Source organism: Uloborus diversus, chromosome 2 (assembly GCF_026930045.1).
Source record: "Uloborus diversus isolate 005 chromosome 2, Udiv.v.3.1, whole genome shotgun sequence".
In the NCBI taxonomy this organism is placed as follows: Eukaryota; Metazoa; Arthropoda; class Arachnida; order Araneae; family Uloboridae; genus Uloborus; species Uloborus diversus.
The window spans coordinates 191,116,975-191,144,063 of record NC_072732.1 but is presented as its reverse complement, the minus strand read 5'-3'; the positions used below and the strand labels follow the sequence as shown (position 1 = coordinate 191,144,063).

General features: G+C 33.9%; 1 protein-coding gene across 1 annotated transcript; it reads left to right on the top strand.

Moving 5' to 3' along the window:
- Positions 1-3,512: 3,512 nt before the first annotated feature.
- LOC129216730 (uncharacterized) lies at positions 3,513-27,089 on the top strand. Its single transcript, XM_054850946.1, has 12 exons — positions 3,513-3,640; positions 4,897-5,148; positions 6,197-8,992; positions 10,933-11,022; positions 11,102-11,279; positions 12,585-12,776; positions 14,368-14,550; positions 15,979-16,134; positions 16,893-17,022; positions 22,837-22,904; positions 24,564-25,137; positions 26,209-27,089. The coding sequence occupies exons 1-12, from the start codon at positions 3,513-3,515 to the stop codon at positions 27,087-27,089; spliced, it is 5,628 nt and encodes a 1,875-aa protein (XP_054706921.1).

Below are 27,089 nucleotides of genomic sequence, written 5' to 3'. Positions count from 1 at the left end.
TTTAAAAATAATTGTGTAATAACGGTGAATGCGTAAAATTTGCTGTTTTTAAATAAAGATGCTTTATCAATTAAAATCAATTTAACATGTTATATTGATCTTTTAACTCACTTTTTCATTCTACAGACAAAAGATAACAAGTTAGTTATAAAGTTAGATAGTATTTATCACTAAAATTATAACTGTTTGAATTATGTGGTTCAACGTGCCCCACCAGGCGGATCAATGTAACCCACCCGTGGTCCACTTTACGAGGTTCTGTTAAAAAAATAATGTGAAAAAAGTTTATCAATTCAACACTTCCAAAAAAAATCTGTGGTGTTGAGAAGTGTTTAGTGAAACTTATTGTAGAAAATCAAACTGTTCATTAAATTTTTTGAGGCAATAAAAAATGATAGGTAAGTAAAAAAGCAGACCAATGTGCCCCACCTCCCCCTAATTTTACTGGAGAACCAAATATACAAAATTATTTTATTCATTACCTAATACAATGCAACAATACAATACCTATTCGTACAAATTTGCCACTTGTGTAGACGACCATGAGAACTCTTACAGGGCTTTGGCTGGGACGTTTTTGAACATCCTCTGGGTCCCCCACCTCGCTCGCAGCAACTTTCATTTGTTTCGGCATCTAAAGTCTTTCCTATGTGGTCTGTGGCACAACAGCAATAATGAGCTCAGAGAACATGTTACCCCATAGTTGACTACACAGGCGGCAATTTTCTACCAATAATTATAAAGAAACCTGTACGACGCTATGGCAAATGCTTGGAAAATCACAGGAGCAGTGTCAAAATGTAGCATAAGGGTGGTAGATTTTTTTTGCAATAAATGTCTTTGCTTTATCTGTTCTCGTTCTTTTTTTATTTCAAAACGGACCTTACTTTAAAAACGTCACTTGTATTAAACTTAACAGCCACACATTCATATTCAGAGAGATGGTTGGATACAAGCATAGGTTTAAGAAAGGATAGTTTTGGCAGTCTCCACCTCCATTGAGTTGGATAAGTAAATAGGTAAATTATAGGTAAGTTTCATATATAAAATATATGAAACTTACTTGATCATGATAATATAAATATTTGAAAAAAGTAATTAGTTCTTTGAAACTTGTGTTCTATCTCATGACTAATACTTAAGTAGAATATTAAAAACCGCACCAATAGTTTTTCAAAAGTATTTAATTGGCATTCTTTTCAAAGTTTTCAACAGAAATGTAGCCCTTTTAATCCTTTAATTTGAAAATGGAAAAGACTAATACTGAAGAAGTTATCCTGTTTCTGTTTAAAACAAGTTTGCAAAAGATCTGACAGAAAATGAAAGTTTATTCCAGACTATCATTTAAAATTTTTCTTGAGAGGATGGTGGACAAGGTTCAGACTTACAAATTTTATCGGAAACCCACAAAAACCACCCCCACTCATGTTAAAGGTTAAAACACTGATTTTTCAAAGCCAAGAGGTTTGACACCCCCGACACCCTAAATGACAGGCCTTTAAAAAGTTTAAATTGAAAGAGTACAGATGTTAATCTTTTTTTATCTTCATTCTCAATTTTGATAATCCATTCAAAGATTTTTAACCTAAAATATATGAACACGTTCTGTGTAAATTATAAAATACTTTAAAAAAAGACTGGGTTTGTGGTTAAATTTGCTGCTGGGCCTGGCCAGAAGACAATGTTTGTTGCTCTAAACAATGATACATTTCAAAAAGAAATGTCAAATGCGTCGCTACAATGTATCGTTCTTCTTATGGGGGGGGGGGGGAGTAATAAATCGACTTTTTTATGTTTCATTATACTACCTTACAATGAGTCTTCCAAACCACTCAGACCTCTGGGTTCGCTACCTCCAATCAAAATCCTTGATCAGTTCTTGGTCAGATCCTCTGCTCTCTTTAACCGGAAGACATGCTTACCTATGGTTTTCCTTTCAATTTTTTTTTAAATGTAATTTAGAAACCTTTGTTTCTGTTTATGATAATTAAAAATGGTCAATCATTATTTTTAGCACTAGGCCCATTTCACAGTATTTTCTCAGTGTAGAGTCCACAACATGGCATTTTTGTACCATAACTATTTGATTTACAGTTTGATTAGCACAAAATTGTATTTTGAGTTAATACTACCAACACACAAACACAAAATAAAACATTGCACTAATCAAACAGTGCAAAAAAAAATCATGTTGCATACTCCACATTTTGGACAAAATACTATGAATTGGCTCATTAATGAATATTTTTAAATTGAAATTTTAAATTGTTTTAAAAAATAATTCATTACAATACATATTTAGAGATTATTTATGAAACCCTTGCCCTGAGCATTATGCATGGCTGAGGGCTAATACTACCAACAATGCGGATTAAATATTTACACCCATTTAGCTGTGCATGGCTTTCATTGTAATTTACTAAGAGCTTCCTTTCTCTTTGCAAATGCTTTTTGTTTTGATTCCAGCCACATGATCATTTAGTGCTGTAGGCGCAGCTCAATTTGGAATGAAGCCAATATTTAATGCAACTTAGGTATGAGTAATGAAGTTAACAACCTGTTCTCACTGAAGAGGACTTCAGGAAAAGAAAGTTGTACTGCTATTTTTGCTATATGTTATTTAAATATGTTCTGACTATGTATCTACAATTTTTCCTTTTTAAATTTTTTATGGTTTTTAAAAATCTTAATAATTTTTTTCTTTTTCTGCATAAGATGGGCATAAAATAAAAATTTAGAAAAATATTTGGTTTGCGTAAGAAGAGAGTGATTGCACTCCTGGCCTCTCTTCCGCCCAACTTGAGAAATCTGCTTTTGCAGATATGTGGGCATGTTTTTTATTGTTTTTTAATATACATAAAACTTTGAGAATATGCCATTTGCTCCCCCCCCCATTCAAAAATTTTGAAATGACAAGCCTGAATGGCTCCCCCCCCCCATTTCATTTAGAAAAGAATTACCAGGTGAATAATACTTTTGGAAGATAAAAAGACAGTTTATCTGCAGAAATGAACTTTCGAGATATTCGAAGATACATGTTTTGGATTTCATGTTAATAACAGGAAAATGTTAAAATTTGATGGTTTTTTTTGTGCTCTATTTTCAGCGGAAATTCATTAAAGAAGCTTAAACAATAAAGCTAAAGTATACAATAATGACAAAAATGCAAAGAAATGAAAAGTCTGCAGTTACTGCCCTTTGTTTTCTGACGGATGAATATAGAAGTTCATTATTAATCTGCATTATTTATTAAATTATAAAACATATGCCTGAATATTGTCGAGTTTCCCATAAAGTATAAATTTTTTATACAGCACCCTCCCCCCCCCCCAAAAAAAAACCCCTTAGCTTTTTTTCAAAACTTTGAGTGTTGTATTCTTAGATTTTTTGTACTTATTGCATTCTCATGCCTACAGAATAAAAAATGGTTGTTTTTGATAATAATGTGTAAAACTCTACCACCAGGCAATCTCAGCGGGTGATCTGCAAAGGGTCAAAAGAAATATGCTCCAATGGCCAGCACAAGAAGTAGAGCATGGGGACCCACGCATCCAAGTGCTGCATTCCTCATTAAGTGTGCCAAGGAGAGAGAGAAGCTTAGATCTACCCTGCAAAGCCAACTTCAAGAGCATATGCTGCAGTATGTATTTATTTTCCTTTGTCAAAAGAACTTATCTCTCGATTCTTCGGGAAACTTCTGAATTTTGATTCTTCTTCCAAACTTCCTAATGAAGTAAATATCTAACGAATTTCAATCAAATTACCAAATTTCCTCTCAAAAGGGATTTTTCAATGATGAGAAGTGCAGGAACAATCCCTGCATCACAAAACATTCGCTATAAAAAAAAAAGAAACATTTTTATCAGGGCTGGATTTGGAAGTGTGGAGGCGCCAGGGTATCGAAGGGAGTAGAGGCACATAATAAGGGTTCGAAAAGATCATCATATTTTCAAAAATATCCAATACTTTGATTTATATCCAAATATTTTGATATATATGTATATATCGATATTTTTGACCTGTGAAAGTTAGGATATTTTGTAAAACATTTTTGTTGTTGAGGCCCCGGGGCAGTAGCCTCGCCTGCCCTCCCCTAAATCCGGCCTTGGTTTTTATACGTGAGTAGGAAAATTGTTTATGTCTGTTAATTTTTAGAATATGTTTATTTCATTTTTCATCTTTTTAAAACTTTTATTTTCAGAAAAATGCAGTAAAATGTTCCAGATTTTTCTGTTAACTTTTAACTTTTTACCTGCTGTAAGAAATGTTCATACCTTACGATAGAAAATGAAACTTATGCTTCTTTTAGAACTTTTTTTTTCAAACCTAAAAGTTATAGGTTTATTTTTAAAAAACTTCAAATTAATAAAAATAGGGAATTCCATTTTGAAATTTGAGTTCTGTCCATTTTCCGAGTGCCTAATTCCTGATCCTGTACAGGGTCAATTCAAAAAATCCCATTATTTAAAAAATCCATTTTACACATAATTTTTTCTTGCTAAATTCATTTATGTAAAATCTTCCTCATTTTCATCTTTCAATGTTAGCACCTGAAATGATGAATTGTTTAGTTATAAGTGTGCAGGGTGTTAACAAAAGGAGAATAAAAAATCCAAACCAAAACTAAAGATTTAAAAAACAAAAGAAAAAAAAATAAGCCATAAGATGTAGTAAGGGGATCTTTGTACCTAACTTAATAATTAAGGAGACTTTTGTACTAAGAGTTGCCTTTTATCATTGCACGAAACAGAGCCAGTGACTTATTTATGAAACTATTATGCATGCATTGTTATACTAATCATCACCCCATTAAGATTGATATTCATACCAAAAATGAATTCTATCAAATAAAAAGTATATTAGCAGTAATTTTCAAATGTACTTTTTCTCTTTCAGTATGCTCAAGAACAAGCTTTTTGCTGACACTTTAATTGGTGTTGACTCTGGCAAACACTCTGTGAATGAAAACAAGTTTTCAACCCAGTGCCTGCATCCTAATCTTCCACAACTTCATCATGCCCATAAATCCATTTTGAAAGTTCGTACTCCTGCTTTTTATGACCATCTCATCGAACACAAAGAGACTCATCTTGGTGTTGAATCCTACAATTCATTTCTTGGCGAATCAGAGCTGCAGCAGTTTTTAGGGTGTGTATCACTTACTATTTCCATATTTTGCTTAAATTGAGTCTGTGTTTCGTTGTAGCAGTTATTATTTTACTTTGCAGCCAATGTCCTTAACAGTAAATGGTAATGAATAATCAAAATATGTATATAAATGAATATATGTGAGTGTGTGTATGTTCTTTTTACAAGATCACAGTTAATGTCAGATCTTTGTCAAATTTGGCACCTTGATGCTCAGGAATTCACATGTATAATTTGTTTGTTATTTTAATTTTAAAAGAATCCGAAGAGGTATAAATTTAAATTTGAATTCATAAAATTGCCCTTTTCCACACATTGATGGATGGTACCGTGTTCTTTCTTTTTATTTAAGCTTGATTGTTGAGCATTCATCACTTGACACAACCTTTATTTTGGAGGTACATCTTGAAATGCCAGGCAGAGCAGCTAGTTATATATAATATTCAAGAATTATTTTGGAAATATTATCTTTTTGAATTTATGAACTGTGATTTTGGGTGCTTCTGATATTGAAAATCTTAGACAGTTAAAGCAGTTCTAATATTTTCGTAAATAACATCATTTAAATTTCCATTTTATTCTCTGATGCATTTTTAAGAAGTTGAAGTAAGTGTCTTATTGAACTAAAAACTCAGCTTTAGCTCAAGCAATTTGTAACTTTACTTAGTTCATCATGTTGTTTATAAAGTTTTTTAGTTACTATTGTGTCCTTACCTTTTTAAGGTAATCTATAAATTGAGTAAGTAGAGGTGAATTATATTCAGGAACAGGATATCACACTTTAATGACATTTAAGAGACTTGTACAAGAGCTGCTATTTTCCTTTTGGAGGAAGAACAGCTTTGTTATAGAAGGTTACTTTCATTGTACTCCGTTTACTATCTAGATTTTACTGCATGGATAGTTATATTCTGTCCCCCCCCCTCCTTTTTACATGAGGTACTTCATTCTTATTTCCTATTGCATATTGTTTTGAATCTCTTATTTATCATCTGTTAGAAAGTGCTTCATTGGGAATAAAACTGTACTGTTCTCTGTTTCTTTACAGGAATGTATACTCTGATGATGATATTAGAAAACATGAGTGTGAAGCCCTTCGCCTTAGCAAGAAGTATATTGAGTTGTCATGTCAGAATAAGGGACCAGTGAATAAACATATTGTTGATGTGGATGAGTTTGAAAAGGAATCTGTGAACTCAACTTGCACTGACACTTTCGTTACTCCTAAAACAAGTCCGGTATCGCCCGAAAATAAGGTAGATGTTTCCGACATGTTTAGATCTGCTCAAAACCGCTCGAAAAGAAGCAACAAGGTGGAAAAGGCAACCATTTCTCAAAATGATGCCTACAACGGCTCGACTTTTACTGTCAAAAGTGTTGTTAAAAAAGAGAGACAAACTGATAACAGGCAACTTGATACTTCAACAGAAGAAGATTGCAATGAGAGGTATGACAGAAGCATTGAGGGGTATAAAATTGCATTTCAAGGAAATGAAAGCCTGTCAGGATATTCTTCTAGGAATGATGGCGCAATCTCTGATCAGGAATCTGAACCTGATAATTTTTCAAATGTTGGGAGCATGGTAAGGAGTAATACTTTCGATTTAGAAACTCAGGGGCCATTAGAGGATGCTATTGATGACACTACCAAATGGTGCTTCAGGAGTGAAGCTCAGCTCAATGGCAAATCCAAAGAGACCAGCGTGGAGAAAGAACATGATGGATTATCTATTAGAAAACTGGATAGTACAGGATTCTTCTTGCATGATCATACCCCATCTCCCAAATCCAGCCTCTTTAAGCATGGGTTTCCTAAGGAAATGCAATATAGCAGTGGTCATGAATCTGATTCCTCGTCCGGTTTGCACATCCGGCGTTTCGATGGTAGTATGACCGACTCTGGCTTTCTGTCCCACAGCACTTTCAGTGTCATTTCCGACACTGGAATATCCAATTCGATATCTTCTTCTCTGATTCTGTCATCTGAAGACAGCCCACCAGTGACAAGTGCTCACATGAGTGAACTAAATTCTTCGAACTTGGAGAAAACGAAACATTTATCTGGCTCCATGTTTCCTTTTTACATCGACATGAATAGCCTACCTCCTCCTTCACCTAATTCTAGAGCAGAAAAGAAGTTAAGCCCTTCACATACGTATATGTATATTGATGCTAGAAATCCTAGGAGCAATATGAGTGTCAGGAAAAAATTGTCATACATGAATACTTCTTATGATGAATTTTTAACTGAGCTTGAAGCCACAAACAACTATTCTTCTAAGGAGCCTTTAACTAAGGCGCAATCAACATCTCATTTAGATGCGTATCGAGAGGAATTTGTGGTGAATGGTAAAGATAGACATCAAGCCAAGTCCCGACCACAGTCTTGTTATATGTATGTCGACTTAGATGCACTTAAGGATGAATCGCATGGGAACCAAAACAGAAGTAATTTTGAAGAGATTTCGAAAAAGCAGGAACAGAGTGCAGTTGCAATGTTTGTCAATTTACACGAGGCAAGTAATCAAGGTAGTGATACGCATGATGTAGATAGTGATAATACTGAATTGGATTTAAGTGGAGAGGTAGATTCAAAAACAGTGCAAGAAATAATGAAGATTACTAGAGAATATCAAGCGAGCAATCAGAGAAGGAAACTTTCAGATTCCTCATTGGCAGAAATAGTTCAAGAGAGGACTGACCCTAACCTGAAATTTTTCGCATTAACAAAGAACAATGAAAGTAGGTCTGTGTCATCTTTGGATTATCAATCTGTTATTGGCCATGATGAACCCCCACAAAGCAGAACCCCCACTTTTGTTCGAAAGGCACGTAGTGCACATAGATATTCAGATGGCATGTATTACGATAACCTGTATGTGAAGAAGATTTCTCCAAACTTTTGCAATTCCGTTGATGGTAAAATATGGAATGATTCAAAAAATTGTCAGGTGAATGACATGAAAATTTTAAATCATACTGTGAAACTGCTACATAACTTTAGGAATGAAGAATCATCAGGGAGCTGCTCAAATTTGGGGAAAATCGATAATGATGAAAAGTTAGATAGTTTTGATAGATTGAAATGGAAGTCCACTGGAGACATGGGAAAGTCTAAATATGGCTCAGCTAGTGATGAACATGGCTTACTTCCTATGAGTCCAATCTTAAGAAGAAAACCACAGTCAAATGATGTTCCAAAGTCTGCTCCCCCTCCAATAATTGTTAAAGCTTCTACAAAACCAGAGGATATTGATGCTTTGAAATTCCCCAAATCTCTTATAGAAGAAACTTCTAAACTTACTAAATCTCCACCTGTTGAAATCAAACCTGAATCAATGCCAAATGCAAAAGCAATAGAAAAAGTCGATGATGTGAAAAGTTCTAGTGAAAGCTTAAAACTTGGCTCTGAAGAACCATCAGAATTAAGTGATTTTAAAGACAAAAAAACTGATTCTGTTAGCAGGTCTGGATCTTCAGGGATGACCGCGAGTGGAGGGGATTCATCATCTGACAGACACATTGCCCATGATGTGATAAAAGACAAAATGGCACATTCATCATTGTCTTTCTCTGTTTCTTGTGATTTTGAGGATGATTCAGAAACTATTTATTCTGAAGTGTCAGATGTTAGTTCTTCATTGGGAGGTATCGCAAGTCTGGAAAGACATTGGCGAGAGACTCATAAGAAACAAGGAGAATTCACTAGTCAAAACTCTACTATTAATTATCAATTGTTGGAAGCATGTTCTAAACTTGGAGAAGATTTGTTACGTATGTTTCTTGAAGAAATTGATACTGATATAGTAGTTGAAGTGGACGGGAAAGAAATCAAGGCTCATAGGTATTTTTGGATTTTTAATTCAATTCTCATGCATCAGTATGATTTGATATATATTGAATTTTTTTCCACACATGCTAAATTTTGAAATTTTATATTATTGCTAATTATTTTTCTTAACCTTTATTTTTAATTATTATTTAGAAGTAATATGCTAATTGTTGATTCTCTCGGGATAACAAAAAATGCTTTTATAGAATCAAGTTTGAAATATCTGTTAATGTGATCACTGCTGTTAAAAATGCACATCAGCTGCTTTCATAACCTCTTCTGAGGATCAAGCTGTTGTATGCTGTGCAAGGTTTCCTATGTACCCACATAAATTTTAAAATGTATAAAAATTGCTGTGTACAGTAAAACCTGTGTATAACGATACTGTCTAAACGACCTGCCTACAAAGATACTTCCATTTGGTCCCCACGAATTTCCTATTTACTCGATGCATTTTAAACCTGTATATAATGATAATCATTTTCTAACAAAACTTGTCTACAACGATATTTTTTTTCTCTCTAATAAGCTCACTGATGAGCCTGATTGTTTTTCTTCTGTCTCAAAAAACAACTCCATAATGTCTGGAATGTGAGACAAAAAAAGAACGGATTCTTCCAATGTTAGTCTACCATTTTGTAGCTGAAGGGTCAAATTCAAATGTGTACAAATGTTTTATTTCTTTTGGAAATGTGTGTGAGCGTACAACTAGGAACGTGGGAATTTTTTTTGTTTTTTTTCCGTCAGTGTCATTTTATTTGCAGAGAATAGATTCCACGTGATTTGGAAAAACCATGTTTTAAGCAAAATGCGTTTTTGACGTGATTTGCATAGAAAAAGTATTATAAAAATTAACACTTAAAAAAAAGTGTTAATTTTTTAACGCTTTAAATAAAAAAGAAAAAAATGTAAATTTCATACGAAATAAACTAGATTTTTGATACATAGTACTACCTTTTACTTCAAAAAACTTTCATTTTAAATTCTATTTAAGGCTGTAAAACTATATTTTTTGATTTCGGAATTTTTTCTTTCAAACTGTCTACAACGATAATCTCTCTATAACGATATCTTTTCTCGGTCCCCATAGCATCATTTTAGACAGGTTTGACTGTATCACAGACTTCCTATTGTGTCCAAAATTTTTGTCAACTGCATGCAGTGCATTTGCTGCATACCTGCCAGAAATGGGTTTCATCTACTCACATCCACAAAATATTTTAATTAATTCCACTTAAAGAAATTAAAATTAAATTTAAAAAAAGTATTTTTTAAATATTGCATACTGTTCAGCCTTTAGAAGTTGAATATTGTTCAAGTTAAATTCAACAATGAAATTTCTGTGAATGTTCTGGTTTTAAACTTTACTTCACTTAAAAGTTAGGTACAAGAAATTCGTTTCCATTTCTTGTTGCAAGCTATATTCAATATAACTTTAAACAAATTTGCCTAATTTCCTCTACACTTAATGCTTTCATTAAACTCCTCAATCACTTTTTTAAAAGAATGTTTCCATTTTAATTTTCTAAAACATATAAAAGAAAAGAGCAAATCTTTTTTGAGAAATAAGTGAAAAATGTTTGTAAAGGATAATGAAACCATCTTGTCTTATTTGAAGATCAAAGAGTTTTTTAAATACAAATGTTGCCCCCACCAGAAACATTTTTTTTTTTGCATGAAAACTAAATTTAAATCTTTTAATTTCAAAGTATTTTTGCTGCTAGTTAATATTATTTGTTTCTTTAGTATCTTATTTGTGCCATTGAGATATATTGTGCCTTAATATTTTTTCCATTTGTTGCTAATTATATTTTGTTGTGTCTTCATATCTGTTAGTGAAATCAAAGCATTTTAAAGCTATATATCCACCCTTTTATGTAAATTTAGCTTTATGCAAAAATCAAAAGTTTTTATTCTGTGAATGTTTTCAAATTTTTTTCTTCTCATTATAGATGTATTTTGGCCTCAAGATGTAAATACTTTGCAAATCTTCTGAGAAGAAGTAACCCTGACAAAAACTCTAGCACCATTAGCTTGGAAGGGTAATTGTATAGTTTGTTCTTGTGCTATGTTGCAGTTGTAATTCATTCATTCTTTAAATGTGTTTTTACTTCATTGTAGATTTAGCCACTGTGCTGTACACTTTGCACTTTGCCATATCTATAGTGGAGCTATGAATATTCCCAAGGATTGCAATATTTCTGAATTAGCACTACTGGCTGACATGCTAAATTTAGAAACCTTGACTGATGTCATAGTCTTCCATTTAAAAATGCATTTTTGCCACTTTTTTCACAGGGTATGTATGATACATTATCTTTTATTTCTGAAATGATATTGAAGTTGTTGACATTATTTTACTCTTGACTTTTTCAATCTCTAAATTAATAAGAACTCTGATATCAGGCCTGTAATTTCAAAATTTTCCGGGGGGATGGACTCAATGCTTATTATATCAAAAAACAACTGAAACCATGGCCACACAATTGAAATGCTTTGATTTTTCAAAGCCAGGTGTGTTAATTGCCCCCCCCTCTCCCCACCCCAATGACAGGCATGACTTACAACTACTTACAGTTCAAAGAGGGGTGGGGGATTCTTTTCTATTTTGAATATTTACTTCACTGTTGTTACATCATCATTTATCGTAAGTTAGATCACATACACTATTATAATTTTTTTTTCAAAAGTTATTGATTTTTGCATCATTTAGAAAAAAAGCCACAAAAATGTAAATCATATTGATACTTCATATTAATTCGAATAACATTGAGCAATTCAGTGATATGTGAAGAAAGCTGTAAATTACAACATTTAGTGCTTGAAAGGTTGAGCTTGGATAAGTCCCGTCTCAATTAAAAAAAAAAAAAATAGATAAGTTAGTTTATTACTACAGATGTTGATGAAATGTATTGATTTTATAAATATTTTGTTGCTCTTAGAGTGCATTTACAATCTTGGAAAGCTGGAACTTTTGTTTGTTATACTGTAGCAAATTGATTTATTATTTTGTGCACTTAAAATGTGATAATTTTTGCAAGTTTCATATGTATTTCTATTCATGACAATTATTTATGAAACAATTTTTTTTTTTATAATAAGTCTTGATTTTGTACATATATGGTTAGCTTACTGTATCTTATATGACACTTAACAACATTCTTCAAGTATTCAATGTTGTTATTCATTTACCTCATAGGAAAAATAATTAAAATTTCTGCAATAAAATATTTATTAGGAATGTAAATGTATAATAATTATTTATTTAAACTATTGAATATAGTTAACATTCACAAAGAAATGAGGTGAACTCCAACGTAGATTTGTAGTTGAGCAGAGAACTTTATATTATCAATGTTATGTCATTCACAAGTTGTATGAACTAAGAGTAAATCTATTACTAAAAAGCTTCTATTTTCGAAATTCCACATTAATTTTTTAAATATAATGCCCCAACAGTTATTAAAATTTTTGCTTTGACAGATTAAAAATGATATCTCTGAATCAATTACCTACAAAAAGAAAAAAAGTTTCATACATACAAAGTGTGTAAATTTAATAAATTTTGTTTAAATGTAATTTCATTGCTTCATTCTTTTTTCAGCCTTGTTTGCAATGTGTTCAAGGAGTTGTGGAATGTTTACCGCTTGCTGCAGTCTGTGGGTTAAATGAACTGCGAGATAAATGCATTTACTGGCTTGGAAAATATTTCACTCGAACGTGGCCAAACAAATCATTTGCTGCTCTGTCGGAAGAACTTAGGGACTTGTGTTACAATGTTACTACTCATAATTTGGTATGCTTTCTTCTTTATTACAACATCATTTTATTGCTTTTTTACTTTTTATAAAGTTGAATATTTGCTCTTTTTGCTTGTAAAGATTGAGCAATCGAGCTTATGTGCATTTTCTGTGTTTCATCAAACATTGAAAAAAAGAAAAAAGCATGACACTTTAGCCTGCAAATAGAACCTTTTTCGGAAACTATTTGTCCTGCAGTCTGAATTGCTATTTTATTTCAATTACAATTACTGTTGTTGTTGCATGCCACCATTGGACCAGGTCCATGACATTGTACACCCTAAAGGGTCGCCAGCTAAATCCAGTTTGGTGAGCCCCAGACATGCGAGAATGTGTTCAGGTGAAGCCTGCTCAGAAGAACAGTTGGTACAAATATCAATTACTGTTATTCAGATGCAGTGACATATTTACAAGTTTGGGGACCATTTGCAAAGCATTTCTCAAGGCCCCTTAGGAATGAACAGAACTACACAAAATATTTTTCATGTGTCTTTTTGGAAAGGGGGGGGGGAGATCTTAATTGGTTTGATTGAGTACCAATTATCACATTGTGAAAGTATTGAGATTTGTTATATTTTTATGTTTGTTAAAAAAAAAAGCCATAAAAAGTAAAATTAAAAAATGACCGAGATAGAATAATAATAATTTATTTGTTGTGTTTTTAACTCAAAAACCAATATAATATGGCTATATTGGTCAAAATAATTGTTAGGATTATAACATTATATCTGAAGTATCTATGCCGCTCTTTAAATAAATACAATAATGTGTCTTAGTATACTTGACTTATGGTTATTTGTAAGCTTACAAATGGGACAAAACTTATCCAGATAGAAATGAAACAAAAGAAAGTATACAGAAATATATTGATTAGCTTTCTAGATCTGCTGATGAATACAGGGGCGTGTACAGGGGTGGAGGAGAACATCATTTGGCCTGGGCCCAAGCTGAAGGGGACCTGCGATTTTAAAATGTTAGGGGACTTAGTATGGAGGGGGACGCGTAAAAGTCATTTGTGACATATGCATGAAAGGCAGCTTCAAGAATATTGATTAAGGTATTTCTTACATTATTCTTGGTCTAATATTTTACATCTTTGAAGGTAAAATAAAAAAAAGTTTTTATCTTAAGAAATTTTGATTTTTGATCTGTCTTTATTTTAGAAGCAGAATGTATAAAATTTTCATCAATGAAAACTTGAGCAAAATTCTGTTTCGGAAGCCTGCAATGTTGTAGAACAAGATGTAAATAGTAAAACTTATAGTGGTGGCGAAATCGACTGCACACTGACAGGAGTGAAATTCAGTTATTATTCCAAATTTGAGTCACATTTTCTAAAACTTGATTCAACTCATCTGCATCTGATGTTGTACTTGTTTGCACTTTATTTCGCCCTTGGTTGTGTCACACATTTAATGTATGAATTTTATCAAGATTGATAAATAAAATATTTTTATCTATTTCTTGAATAAATTAACACACATATAAGAAAGAAAATGGCTATGACTGTTAAATAATAGGGAATTCTTTGTGTGATTATTATTATTTTGGAGAATGTAAAATGTAAAAACAATTTCTCCCTTACAGGCGATTGATACTGTGATAGATATGACTTTAAATTGTGATAGACTTATGAATACCTTGCCACAATTGAAATGGACAGAACCCATTTTTGGTATGGTGACAAAACTCCTGCAGGACTGTATTCATTTTATGGCGAAGAACTTCAATAAGATTTTGAATTCTGAAACATTTATTGCCTTGGGAAAAGTAAGTCTAAGTAGTTTAATTTTTAGTAATAAAACTATTTTGAATGAATATTTATGCATCAAGAGCATGATTCAATCAAAAATAGCATCATGATTTGAATTTTTATTTTTGAAATTTTTTTTTATTCATTTGTTATACATCATGTCATATCATGCCATATTTAGTACACTTAAAAAAAAATCATAATTTTACTGTGAAGCCATTTGAAGTTTCTAAAATGCTCAAAGGGAGTGTGTTATTCAAGAATTCTTCAAATATTATTGCTCATAAAAATGTGCAGGGTTTGTGCGGGTCATGGAAATTCTGGAAAGTCATGGGAAAAAAAATAGGCAAATTTTTCAGACCTGGAAAAGTCATGGAAAATTGAAATTTTCATTCAATGTCATGGAAATGTATTTAAAGTCATTCAAAACTGTCTTAGTCAATGAGGAAGCAACAGTAGCTAAAAGAGCATTAGAAATCTAGAATGATATAACAGTATTGCTTATATAAAAGCCATTAAAACTGGAATTTTGAACAATCCCAAAGACAAATCTGAATTTTGAAATCTCATTGTATCCACTTCTGTAGCAGCTGCTCGTCTTTTTCTTCAATGTGATTTTACTGCTTGGACATCACTCATTTTGAATTTACCATTATTTTCAACACTTCTTATATTTTGTATTCTGTAGTAGCGAACTTGTACATTCTAGATTTTCCCACGCCACTCAAAAAACCCAATTCAATTGTATCCTAGTTTGTTTCCATCACTCGTAAAAACTTTATAATGTTGATCAGAGTTTGTCTTAGTTTGTTAAAGGTTTTATAAAATAAAGATCTTTAGTCAGGCGATAGAATACAGAAATAGAGGAATTCTAATACTCTAAAACAGAAGTGCTCAACATGTGGCCCGCAAAACTAATCCATGCGACCCACTGCTACCTTCAATGTCGGGCATCAAACAATATGCTCTGGAATTTCTGAATTTCTTAAGCATTGAAAATGTAAACAAGTATATTTGAATTCGAAGATTTGTTCACTACTAAATGCATTTTAAAAATAAATATCTGGTTTAGAAACATGAATTAACAAAAGAATGGTGCTTTGTACTTTAAAGAACCAAAATGAGGTCATGAAAAAGTCATGGAATTTTTTCATCTGAATGAAGTATAAACCCTGCATGTGACTTTCAGGAATATTATAATTTATTTTATTAGTAATTATAAAACCTGCAACTAACATAACAGTTAAGAGATGTTTGTTAAAGAGGTTAAATTCAATTAAAAATAAGTAGGATGTTAGCAGATAATGTGTACTAGAATAAAAATCAATGCAGATATAAAATTCAATTTAATTCATCAGTTAATAGATTCGTAAATACTGCTTTTTGTTCTTTTTTATGATAAGAATACTAATCAGAGGTTGTTTGAATGACATTTAAATTTTTAGGGTCAGAGTTGGAACATCACTGCTTTAGAGGATGACATCATTTCTTCAGTTGAATTAACTACACCAGATGTAGCATGCAGATCTTACGTAACTGTTAACAATCTGCTATTATTAACAGAAAGTGATGAAACCACAGAATATGGAGAGTTTACTCAGGTATATTTGTATTTTAAAAATTCAATTGGGCCTTATTTTATTTTCTTTTTGAACAGTTTTACTTTGAAATTAATCTTAAAAGAATATCAATTGTATATTGTCTATATAATACTTTATATGGGGCAGTGAGAAGCAGAGATGTAAGGACCAAAATTCTAAAAAAAAAGTAGTACAAATAGTAGAAGAACCTGTCCTTTGCATTATGTCGTGGTAGGTGCTGCTATACAGCAGGATTAAAAAAAAAATTTCTATGAAAGCCCATGTAGGATCTTAACTTTAAAATTGTTTTATTCAATACTTTTTAAAGCCCAATTACAACCCTTTGCTTCTCACTACTTCATTTGTATTTGCAGTTTTTTAAAATTTTTTTTCAAATTAGACAAGTTTTTTTGAAAGCTTATTTTATTTATTTTCTTCTAATTAATTTACAGAAAGTTAGTTATCGCAGTAATAATGCAGTTAATCATTTTTACTTTATTTTTTATTTTGTGTCTGTTTTCACAGGGTCAGTAGCATAAGTATCTTTCTCTTGAGTTTTTGTCCTGAATAATTTATGTGTGGCACACATTCTATTTCAGTCAAACTATCAGTTAAAGCTAGAAAAATATCAGTTCCATTTAACTAGACATAAGCATAGCAAGTTTATTTTGGCAGTTTAATGAGTGAAAGCATTTTCTTTGATTAAATTTTTTATATGATAGAAAGTGTTAGTGTGAAAATCTTTCAATGTATTTATTTTTGTATCACTTCTCCTCTAGAATTTTGTGGACTTACTGCACAAAATTAGTCGGCACTGTGAACGATACTTGATTCAGAATGCAAACAAAGTGGTTCACTGTGAAAGCTGGGCATGTCTTTCTCCTCAAGTACAAAAGAGGATTAAGGATGGTAATTAGTTCTGTTTCTTAATTTCTTTAGCTAATATAGCATGCACCCAAACCTCTTTTTGTGCGGTCTTTTTGCGAGGTTTTTTTTTTTTTGTGCGGTATATGAAAATTTCAATCAGATCAGGATTCAATTGACCATACACTGGTGTGCAAAAATTAAGGACGAAGTCGAAAAATTAGCATATCAGCTGAATGAAGAGGCAGAGTGGACAGAAAGACCAATCAGAAGATTAAGTAAGGTGATGTACGGTAGCACATGCGCAGATATGCAGGCAGACGTAATGGGGGAGTGTCTGAGTAGTATAAAGCATGTTGTTGGTGTAAGATCAGTATTTCTGGCAAAGAGATTGCACGCCGTATAGCAGTTAAAATCACACCGAGTTGCTGCCTCAGCGAGAAATGGCGAATAATCAACCTGTTAGACGACATCTGGATGCTTTTACCTGAGGTCGAATCATTGGGAAGTTGGAGGAAGGTCGCAGTGTGACAAGTGTGGCTGCAGAGTTCGGAATTGCTCACAGCATCGTTTCACGACTTTGGAGACAATTTCAAACTACAGGAACAGCTTTCAAGGGGTTCAGTAGTGGTCGTCCACGAGGAACCACACCCGCAGATGTCCTATATATTGTCTTATAGGCCAGAAGAAACAGGCAGCAGACAGCGGGAGAAATCGCTAGACACACGACACAGGCGAATGGACGACCGATATCGCGTTTTACAGTGGCCAGAAGACTGCACGGTGGTGGTCTGTTTTGCACGGCGCCCTATACGGTGTGTACCTCTAATGCCTGCCCATAGGAAAAGGCGTTCTCTGTGGTTCCGGGAACACCGGAATTGGAGAGACAATGAATGGGGACGAGTACTCTTTACAGATGAGAGCAGATTCGGTCTGAGCAGTGATTCTCATTGCATACTCATCTGGAGAGAGCGGGGAAGCCGCAATCATGACTCGAACATCATTGAAAGGGACAGGTATGGAGGTCGCGGTGTTCTCGTTTGGGGAGGCATCATGCTTGGTAGTCATACAGACCTTCACATCTTCGACGCAGGTTCAGTCAACGGGACCCGTTATTGTAACGAGATTCTTCTTCCATATGTGCGTCTTTTTAGAGGCGCTATGGGTCCGCAGTTCCTTTTCATGGACGACAATGCACCATGTCATCGCACAGTAGCTGCCGAACAGCTCTTAGAGAGTGAGGATATTGAGCGTATGGATTGGCCGGCAAGATCTCCGGATCTCAATCCCATCGAGCATGTATGGGATTTTCTAGGCAGACGCTTGGCAGCTCGTACCTTACCACCAGTAACGATTCGAGAGCTTCAATTGGCGCTGCAAGACGAATGGGCAGCAATGCCTCAACAACTCATTGACACCTTCATTCTCAGCATGGGCAGACGCTGTGAAACCTGCCTAGCAGTCGGGGGAGATCATATCCCCTACTAAAGACCGGATGTTTCTTGCTGGACACCCATCACAGGATGTTTCGGCCTTCAGTCACATTGCGCTCCATGCTACTTTTTCAAAAAATCTTCTTTTTATCCCTCTGATTTCTCTTTTAGTAAGTGTTGCTTACATTACACGTGTCCTTACGTATTGGGGATCTTACGGTATTAAATGTGTTGATTTGGAAAGCTTTTGTACAAAATTATATTGAAAAAACTGTCTCGTCCTTAATTTTTGAACTCCAGTGTAGTATTTATGAAATGGACTAAGTTGTTGATTAAACGAACTTTTTTTATGCAATCTTTCTTATGCTGTCCCTATCCACCTCACAAAAGAGGTTTGGGAGTACTTATAATTCAAAATATTTGTTTACGAAATGCATACTAAAAATAATAATACAAATACAAAAGTGACGACCAGCAACAAGCTCTGAGCGCAGCTAGACTGGTCCTAGTCAATTTACAATCCCCAGTGAAGACCAATGGCCTTCTTAAAACTATCTACTCCCTTGCTCATTACCACCTCTTCTGGTAAACTGTTCCAAGGTTACACTACCCTGCTAAAATAATAATTTTTCCTAACATCCATGTTAGCCTGAGATTTAAATAGCTTAAAAAAATGACCCCTTGTCCTGTTTTCAGTGCTAAACTTCAGCCCCGTAACATCTTTCATTTTAATAAATTTAAACAACTGAATCCTGTCTCCTCGGTCTCTTCTTTGCTCAAGACTGTACATTTTTAACCTTCTAAACCTGGAATCATAGTCTAAGTGAGAAAGTCCATTTATTAGCCTTGTAGCCCGCCTTTGAACCCTTTCCAATACGTTATTGTCTTTCTATAAGGAGACCAAAACTGAACAGCATACTCCAAATGAGGTCTTACCAAACTTCTATACAAGGGCAGAAGAACTTCTTTAGATTTGTTTGAAATAGATCTATTGATAAACCCAAGCATTTTATTGGCCTTGTTACTAGCAATGCTGCACTGTTGGCTAAACTTTAAATCCTGACTTATTAAGACCCCCAGATCAGTAACTTTGTCTGCCTGACTAATGACTGAACCTTGCAAATAATAACTTGTACACTTATTTCCATGCCCTAAATGTAGCACATTTCCCAACATTAACAGCCATACCCCATTTATCAGCCCACTCCGTAATATGATCTAGATCCTCTTGCAGCTGTTTTGCTTGTTCTTCATTTTCTACAGTCCCCATAACTTTGACATCATCAGCAAAACAATTCATGTTCCCTGAATTATTTTTGTGAATATCGTTCATAAAAACAATGAACGAAACAGGACCTAACACTGATCCTTGAGGAACCCCCCTTAAAACCTCACTCCAATTAGAATAATTTCCCCTTACAACTACCCTTTGTTTCCTTCCTTCCGGTCAGCCAGTTTTTTACCCAAATGAAAGTTTTCCCTCCTATTCCTATATCTGCTAATTTGCTAAGTAGAGCAACATGCGGTACCTTATCGAAAGCTTTTTGAAAATCAATGTAAACAACTTCTACAGGCTTCTTATTGTCCAAAGCCATGGTAACTTTATCATAGAAATGTAATAAATTAATTGCACAAGATTTACCTTTCCTGAAACCGTACTGAAAACTAGTCAATAGATTATTAGTCTCTAGAAAATTTACTATCTTAATTTTTATCAATGTTTCAAAAATTTTGCTAACCACCGAAGTTAGACTCTCAGGTCTATAATTTCCCGCACTCCCTTTAGACCCTTTCATGGAGAGTGGTGTAATGTTAGCCAGCTTCCAGTCCTCTGGCACTGTCCCTGAGTTATAAGAAGCATTGAAAATATTTACGATTACATCTGCTAATTCCTCCGCACATTCAACTAAAATTTTTGGATAAATATTGTCAGGTCCCGGAGCCTTAGTCTCTTTAATTTTTTTCAAATGAAGTAAATTGTCATCCCTGGAAAATACAAAGTCTTCAAGCTGTACTATAGCTTGTGTCTTGTTGGTGTCAACTGTTGAGATACAGTTATCGTTAAAAACACTGGAAAAAAAGTTATTAAGAACATTAGCAATATCACTATCGTCCTGAATTAAAATTCCGTGCTCATCAACCAGTGGCCCAATATGACTATTTCGAACTTTCCCCGAATTAGCGTATGCAAAAAACCTCTTGGGATTCCTGTTTATGCTATCTGCCAGTCTTTGCTCCAACTCTCTTTTCTGAATCCGTACCAAATACTTAAATTTACGCCTTGCCTTACAATATTGGAGCCTATCTGCACTGTGACCAGTTTCTCTAAACCTATGAAAAGCAGCTTGCTTGTAATTTAGAGCGTCTTTAGTTTCCCTGGAGAACCACATTGGCTAGATTTTAGTGTTGACACCCTTTCTCCTAAAGGAAACATAATCCCTAACCGTTTTCGCTAGCTTTTCCTTAAACTCTGCCCACTGAAGATTCACATCGCTACTGTCCAACCCAGAAGAAAAAACTGCTTTCAAACTCTGCAAGTGCCACAAAATCAGTATTTCTGAAATTGGGCACAAACCTAAAATTCTCTACTTTGTGCATATCAAATTTAATCCCAAACCTAATACTGTTGTGGTCACTATCTCCAATGTGTTCCCCTATACATAACCCCTGAACAGAACATTCCATATCACAGAAAACTAGATCCAAAATCAAGTCCTGTCGAGTACCCTGAGTTACAATTTGATCTAAAAAACAGTCACCAATTACTTTCAAAAATTCCTCTTCTCTGCTATTACTATGGTAAAAATTATTCCAATCAATTCCTGGAAAATTAAAATCTCCCATTATGACTGACCCCTTGCTTGAAATGTCCATCTTGACCCTAGCTTAAGTTGGGTGGCCTATAAATGTTCCCTAAACGTAGTTTATTGCCCTTATTGCTCATCAACTCCAGCCAAATCGTATCAATCTCATTAGGTGTATCATTAATTACCAATTCGTTGCAAGTTAAAGTGTCTCTGACATAAAATAAAACCCCACCACCTCTTTTACCTACTCTATCTTGTCTAAACAAATTATACCCAGCAATAGATAATTAATCATCATCCCTTTCGGTAGCCCATGTCTCGGTAACTCCAATAATATCCAACTTCTCGTCTATTATTATGCTTTTCAATTCTTCCATCTTGTTTCTAATACTACGAGCATTTGTATAAAAAACCTTATGTAAGCCCATCTTACCTTTATTTAATGCTGCACGATTATTTGAATCCCAACTGTTAAAATCTTTTCTCTTTCTAATAATCAGACTTTTCTTTTAATTTATATAGTAACGCATGCATATAATCAAGGATGATATTTTATAGAGATAATTAAAGTTTCCTTTCTTCTCCCTTTTTCTAGTACCAAAATGCTTTTTTTAAACCCAGCATTTTATCAAAAGTGTGTAATTGAACCCAAGCAGAATATAATGATCAATGCATTTATTTCCAGTTTGTCCAGTTGTTAACAGAATTTGTAGTATTCTTCAATAAGAATAATTTCAATTTCAAATGAAGTTAAAAAATAAGTAAATAAAAAATAGTGATCTTTTCTGAGAAAAATTTAATGAAGAGCCTTTTTTAGAAAACTTTTAAACATTTTTAGATTGGGTTTGAACTTAAAAACCGACTCTTTAAATAAGACCCTGGTAGTATTGTATTTTGTTAAATAGAATCATTGAAATTGATTTCACACAGACTAGTTCCGACATAATAAATATACAACCTGTTTTCGTGCAGTCTTTTTTTTTGTAAATGAAAATTTTAATCAAAGTTGACTAACTTATCTTTAAAATGAGTGTTTAATAGGATAATTTTGAGCGAATTTTTTATGTGTTTTTTTTTTCTATGCGGTTCCTATCTACTGCACAAAAACAAGTTTGAGTGTATTGCCAAAATCTTTTAAAATGTATGTTTTTAAATCTTTTTTTTAAAATTCTTGAAAGTTTAAAGTGTTTAGTGGTCCCTTTCTTGCACTGAAGTTTTTAATTGCAAAAAATGTACATGTTTTGTAGTTATAAGAAACCCTTTTTTAGTGTTTAAGAGTCATGAGCTTCCATATACCTAGCAGCATTCTCGAATAAAGTATGACCGTTGTTTAGCACCCAGAAGCTGAAATCACTTTTTCATTTGGGGGACAAAAGAAGTTTTTTTTTTTTGAACCCCAATGCTATAGTTTTTGCATGATGTTGCTCAACATTGGCTTTAGCATCAATTCTTTCTGCAGGAGGGTAATAGTTTTACTTCTTAAAATAATTGCTATTTTTCACAAGTTGTTATTTGTGCAAACTGCTACACACATCTGTGTTTAATTTTAGGAACTTCATAAATTTTCTATGAAATTATCATTACCAACCTTTGTAAAATGTTATATTTCCCTCATTTAGCTGCCGTTATTGTGTTTGAATTTGAGAAGCCAACTGCACCTCCTCCTCGTCTGTCCAGTTTGCAAAGGGTAAGATGAAATAAATTGTTCTTCATAAATGTGACATTAGGAATTTTATTGCTATTTTCTGTAAGATTCTGTAATAGACTAATGGGAGTACATTTAACCCCTTTTCTGAATACCAAATTATTTTTTAAAAGTATATTTTATTGTAACAGTTTGAAAGAAGGGGACTTTGTTTTAATTAACATAAAAATATTGAAATAGGACACATATTTTATGGAATGAGTAACATTTGTAGTACAATCGATGCTCGTTATAACGACCCCTGTCCTCCAAACAAAATTGGTGGCTGTAACGAGAGGTTGTTATAACATATTGCATGCCATTTAGTCTTTTTTTTTATTGCAGGAATAGTTTTTCAAACTTATGCTTCATCTGAAAAGATCATCAAGAAACTAACAAAATAATAAAATACGTAGTTATATTTAAAAAATATTTGCTAGTTTCTTTCTCATTTTAAATTTTGTGCTAAAATTCTATCCATAAATTACACATATAACTTAAAAATAATTCGTTTAAAGACAAAATACATTGAAAATTAGTTGTTTTAAAAATTAGATGGATTTTTTTCCCCAAGTATATCTTCTTCTATTACATAGATATTGTAGAAGCTTTCCACTTTCTTGACTTTTTTCAAAAAATGTAATTCCTAATGTCTACTCTTTGTGTGCGATTTTCATCATTTTTTTTTTCTTTCATCTTCATTCCATCAATTACAGGTTAGTGGACAACCTGTAATTGATTTCAATTGAAATCTTCTAAATTTAAAAACAAAAAAGATGTAAATATTAGTTCTAGAATAGTTAGTCCACAGGAGAACAAAAAAGAAAGAAATTTAATTTTGGCAATATATTAGAATGAAGGGTTCAGTTTGGATGCTGTAATGGACAATAAAATAACATTGCATCTATGAAATAGAGGACGGGACTTCCTGTATTGGTCGCTATAACGGAAGGGTCGCAGTAATAGGGGGACGTTCTAAAGAGCGTTGGCTGTATGCTTAAAGTTCTTGTATTTATAGCATCATCTTTTTTGGAACTGTGGTCTCCTTATTCGTGTGAAAATATTACTTGATGCAAACAAACAAAAAAAAAAGTGTTGAAAGGAAAATTTCTTACTATGCCAATACAGTTTTGATTTGAGAACTTGTTTTTTCTTAGTTGCTTTGATGTCTGTGTTGTTGTTGCCTCGTCTGTGGAAGTGCAATAAGGTCGAAATATTTCCAAAAATATTGGGGGTTGGATTTTGTGAGTTCTGGTGTCTGAAGGCTGATTGGAATGGTTTCTGGTGATGAGCCTAACCTAAAAGCGTAACTAGGATTGCTTGACAACTGAAAACGTGTACAGGCGTTAATTAGATAAGGGGGCAGTGTTCGCATATGGGGTAGGATCTGGTCTTGTCTTGAGAGATATCTTCATATTCATGAAATGACCAGTACGGAGTCATTCTATTAGGGATAAGAGATCCCCAGAGCAGTTGAAATCTGATGTAAAAGGTTTCTTAAAGTTTGCACTTAACACTATTCCTAGAAAATGTTTGCCATTGCCATCGAGAGGTTGGACTTCTACCTGTTGGTCCACGAGAGGTATTTTAAATGTCCATATCTCATATCAATATTCAAAATTAACAGCATGCAACAACTAAACCAACTCTTTTAATTTGTAGAAACTGAAGAAGCAGAGTGAAGCTGAGGATAGTGGTTGCTTGGAAAGGTCAACTTATCCTAAAAAAGGCAAAAGTATGTACTTGAAGAAGCATCCACAAGAAACTACATTTTCACCCAAGCATTCTTCAAACACACAATATGCTTCCGATCAGAAAGATCGGTTGCCCATCCGTAAAGAAACAGAAAATATGATTAAAAAAATTGTTTCGCCAATCAAAGAAGAGGCACAAAACAATTCTATTGACCGTTCTGTACACGACACTTCTTACGATGTCCTGTCAAGTGCATTAAATCTCCACAACTCACCATGTTACTTGTCAAACAAAGGATATATTGATGCTCACGAGGAAGACAGTTTGAGAGATCTGCAAGATTTGCCTCAAGATCAGAGTCAGTCACCGGTACCGTACCAGATTGGGAGAGACTCTCAACTGGTGAGTGGTCTTGCCTTGTGCGATAATGAAGGGAGCAGGAGTCCAGCCCACTGCAGCGACAATCCAGATAGTCTCGAGGTGAATGAAGAAATTTCTTCCGATAGCAAGGATGAAGTAGATGGGTTACTTTCCGCTGAGGGTGAGTATTTTTTACAAATGAGACAGTGAGAAGCAAAGGGATGTAAGTGCAAAAATTTAAAATTTGGAGGTAATCAGTACAAAGTGTATCTCTCCTCTATAATCCTTCTCCTCTGTTTTAGTGCAAGAGATTGTACTAGTAGCTCTGATTGGTGCTGCTATACAGCATGATTTAGAAAAAAAAATTCAATGAAAGCCTACTTTTTAAAGCGTTTTTTGTCGAAACTTTCAAAAGTACATTTACATCTCTTTGCTTCTCACTGCCTCAAATGATGTTTTGACTTCCACCATTTAATAACCATTAGTAAGATAAGGTTTTTATTTATTTTGTGTGACAACTTTAACGTATATTTTTTAATCATTGAAATGCAAGTCATTTGAACAGTTTTTATTTTCTTAGAAAACAGTTCCAATGAAAGCAGTTTTTTAATATTTTTTTTTGCCCGGTAAGCCATGGTAAGTTTATGTATTTATGTTTTTTTAAATAGTATACCTGAAAACCAATTAATTGCCTTTGTTTTCAATTCATTTTCCCATCCTAATTAAGTATTTATACTCTAATTAGTAAGAATACATTATTTTTCACCTATAGTAAAGGCAAACCTTATCTGACAGCATTGTGAAAGCTACACAAATCGTAATCACAGCATTATGACGCTGCCAAGTTAAGTTTGCCCCAACTATAGTAATTTGCTAAGAAGATAGTATCTGCTTGGAATTTACACGTCAGGAACTTTATCATTGTTTTCCTGATTTTTGATTTCGAGATTTCACCATTTCTCTGCCAAAGTCAAGATATTGTTAACTGACTACATTTGATGATACATGCATATTGATGGTAGTTGCTTTATCTGTCAGTTAAATTAATATCAGCCATAATATGAAGTAAACATAGCAAATAACCGTGCAAAAGTGTTTCAAGTTTTATGCTGCTAAGTTAATTTTGTGGATAAACTTTTTCTTTGCTATAAATGTTAACAGAGCTTAATGCTTGAGGTAACATTATTTCATCATATAATTGCAGCTATGTTAATAAAACTTGTTTTTTTTCCCCCTCCTTGTCTTTTCTCAGATGGTTCAAATCAAGAAAAGGGCTTAAATGAGACCCCTGAAGTTTTAGAAAAAAGCTTTGCATCACTGGAGCGTAAGAAACTTGATAGCGTAAGCCAAGAACAAGAAACAAATAAACCAGCTGTTCCCGTTCGCAGAATAGAAAAAATGCCCGTTTTGCAGCCTTTAATTTCACACTCTGACGAAAACAACAAATACAATAAAATTCAAACTGAGAGATCTCCTGTGAAAAAAGCACATGGGAAATCTTTTGTGCCTTTGGCAAAAACATACGGTACAGAAGTGAAAAAATCCCCTCCCTCCCCCGACACAAAAAGTAAAGACCTCGTGGCAGAAATAGATGCCGACTCTCGAATGGTCAGCCACTGCCTACAAGAAGCAGAAATGCTGGAGCAACAGCTATCGAGGAAGCTACAGAGACAGCATCAAGTTGGCTCTTCAAATGTTGCTCCCTATAGCCCAAATAAAACTCATGCCTATGTTGATCATCACAAATCATCTAAATCCCACAGCAATCGTTTACAAAAGGCATCTTCTACTAGTCAAATAAAGAACCTTGCTGGGGCTTCCGTCAGAGGCAAAAGTCCTGGTAGGATCGTCAAAAGCAATGCGTCTAGTCCGTCGATCGGACACGCACCTCGTATATCAAAGGTCAGCGATTCTACGAAGGACAAAGCTTCGGCGAGGAAGTCTTCGCAATCCCCAAAAAGTATTGTCACCTCGACGCAGAGGTCTTTTCGATCAATGGAAAGCATTGCCAGTGTTCAGAAGCAGCTCTCTGTTAGTGTTTCTCAGGTGTCTAGAAGGGTTTCTTCCAGATCTAGTCGACCAAAGGCTATCAATGTCACCAGGACTCCTATTGCTGGCCCAAAAGGATTGTAA

Bases quoted from the DNA above. Each gene is read 5' to 3' on its own strand.
- LOC129216730 (XM_054850946.1), top strand. From the start codon at position 3,513: ATGGCCAGCACAAGAAGTAGAGCATGGGGACCCACGCATCCAAGTGCT. The intron at 16,135-16,892 runs GTATATTTGTAT...CTTCTCCTCTAG, and splicing joins AATATGGAGAGTTTACTCAG to AATTTTGTGGACTTACTGCA. The intron at 25,138-26,208 runs GTGAGTATTTTT...GTCTTTTCTCAG, and splicing joins TGGGTTACTTTCCGCTGAGG to ATGGTTCAAATCAAGAAAAG.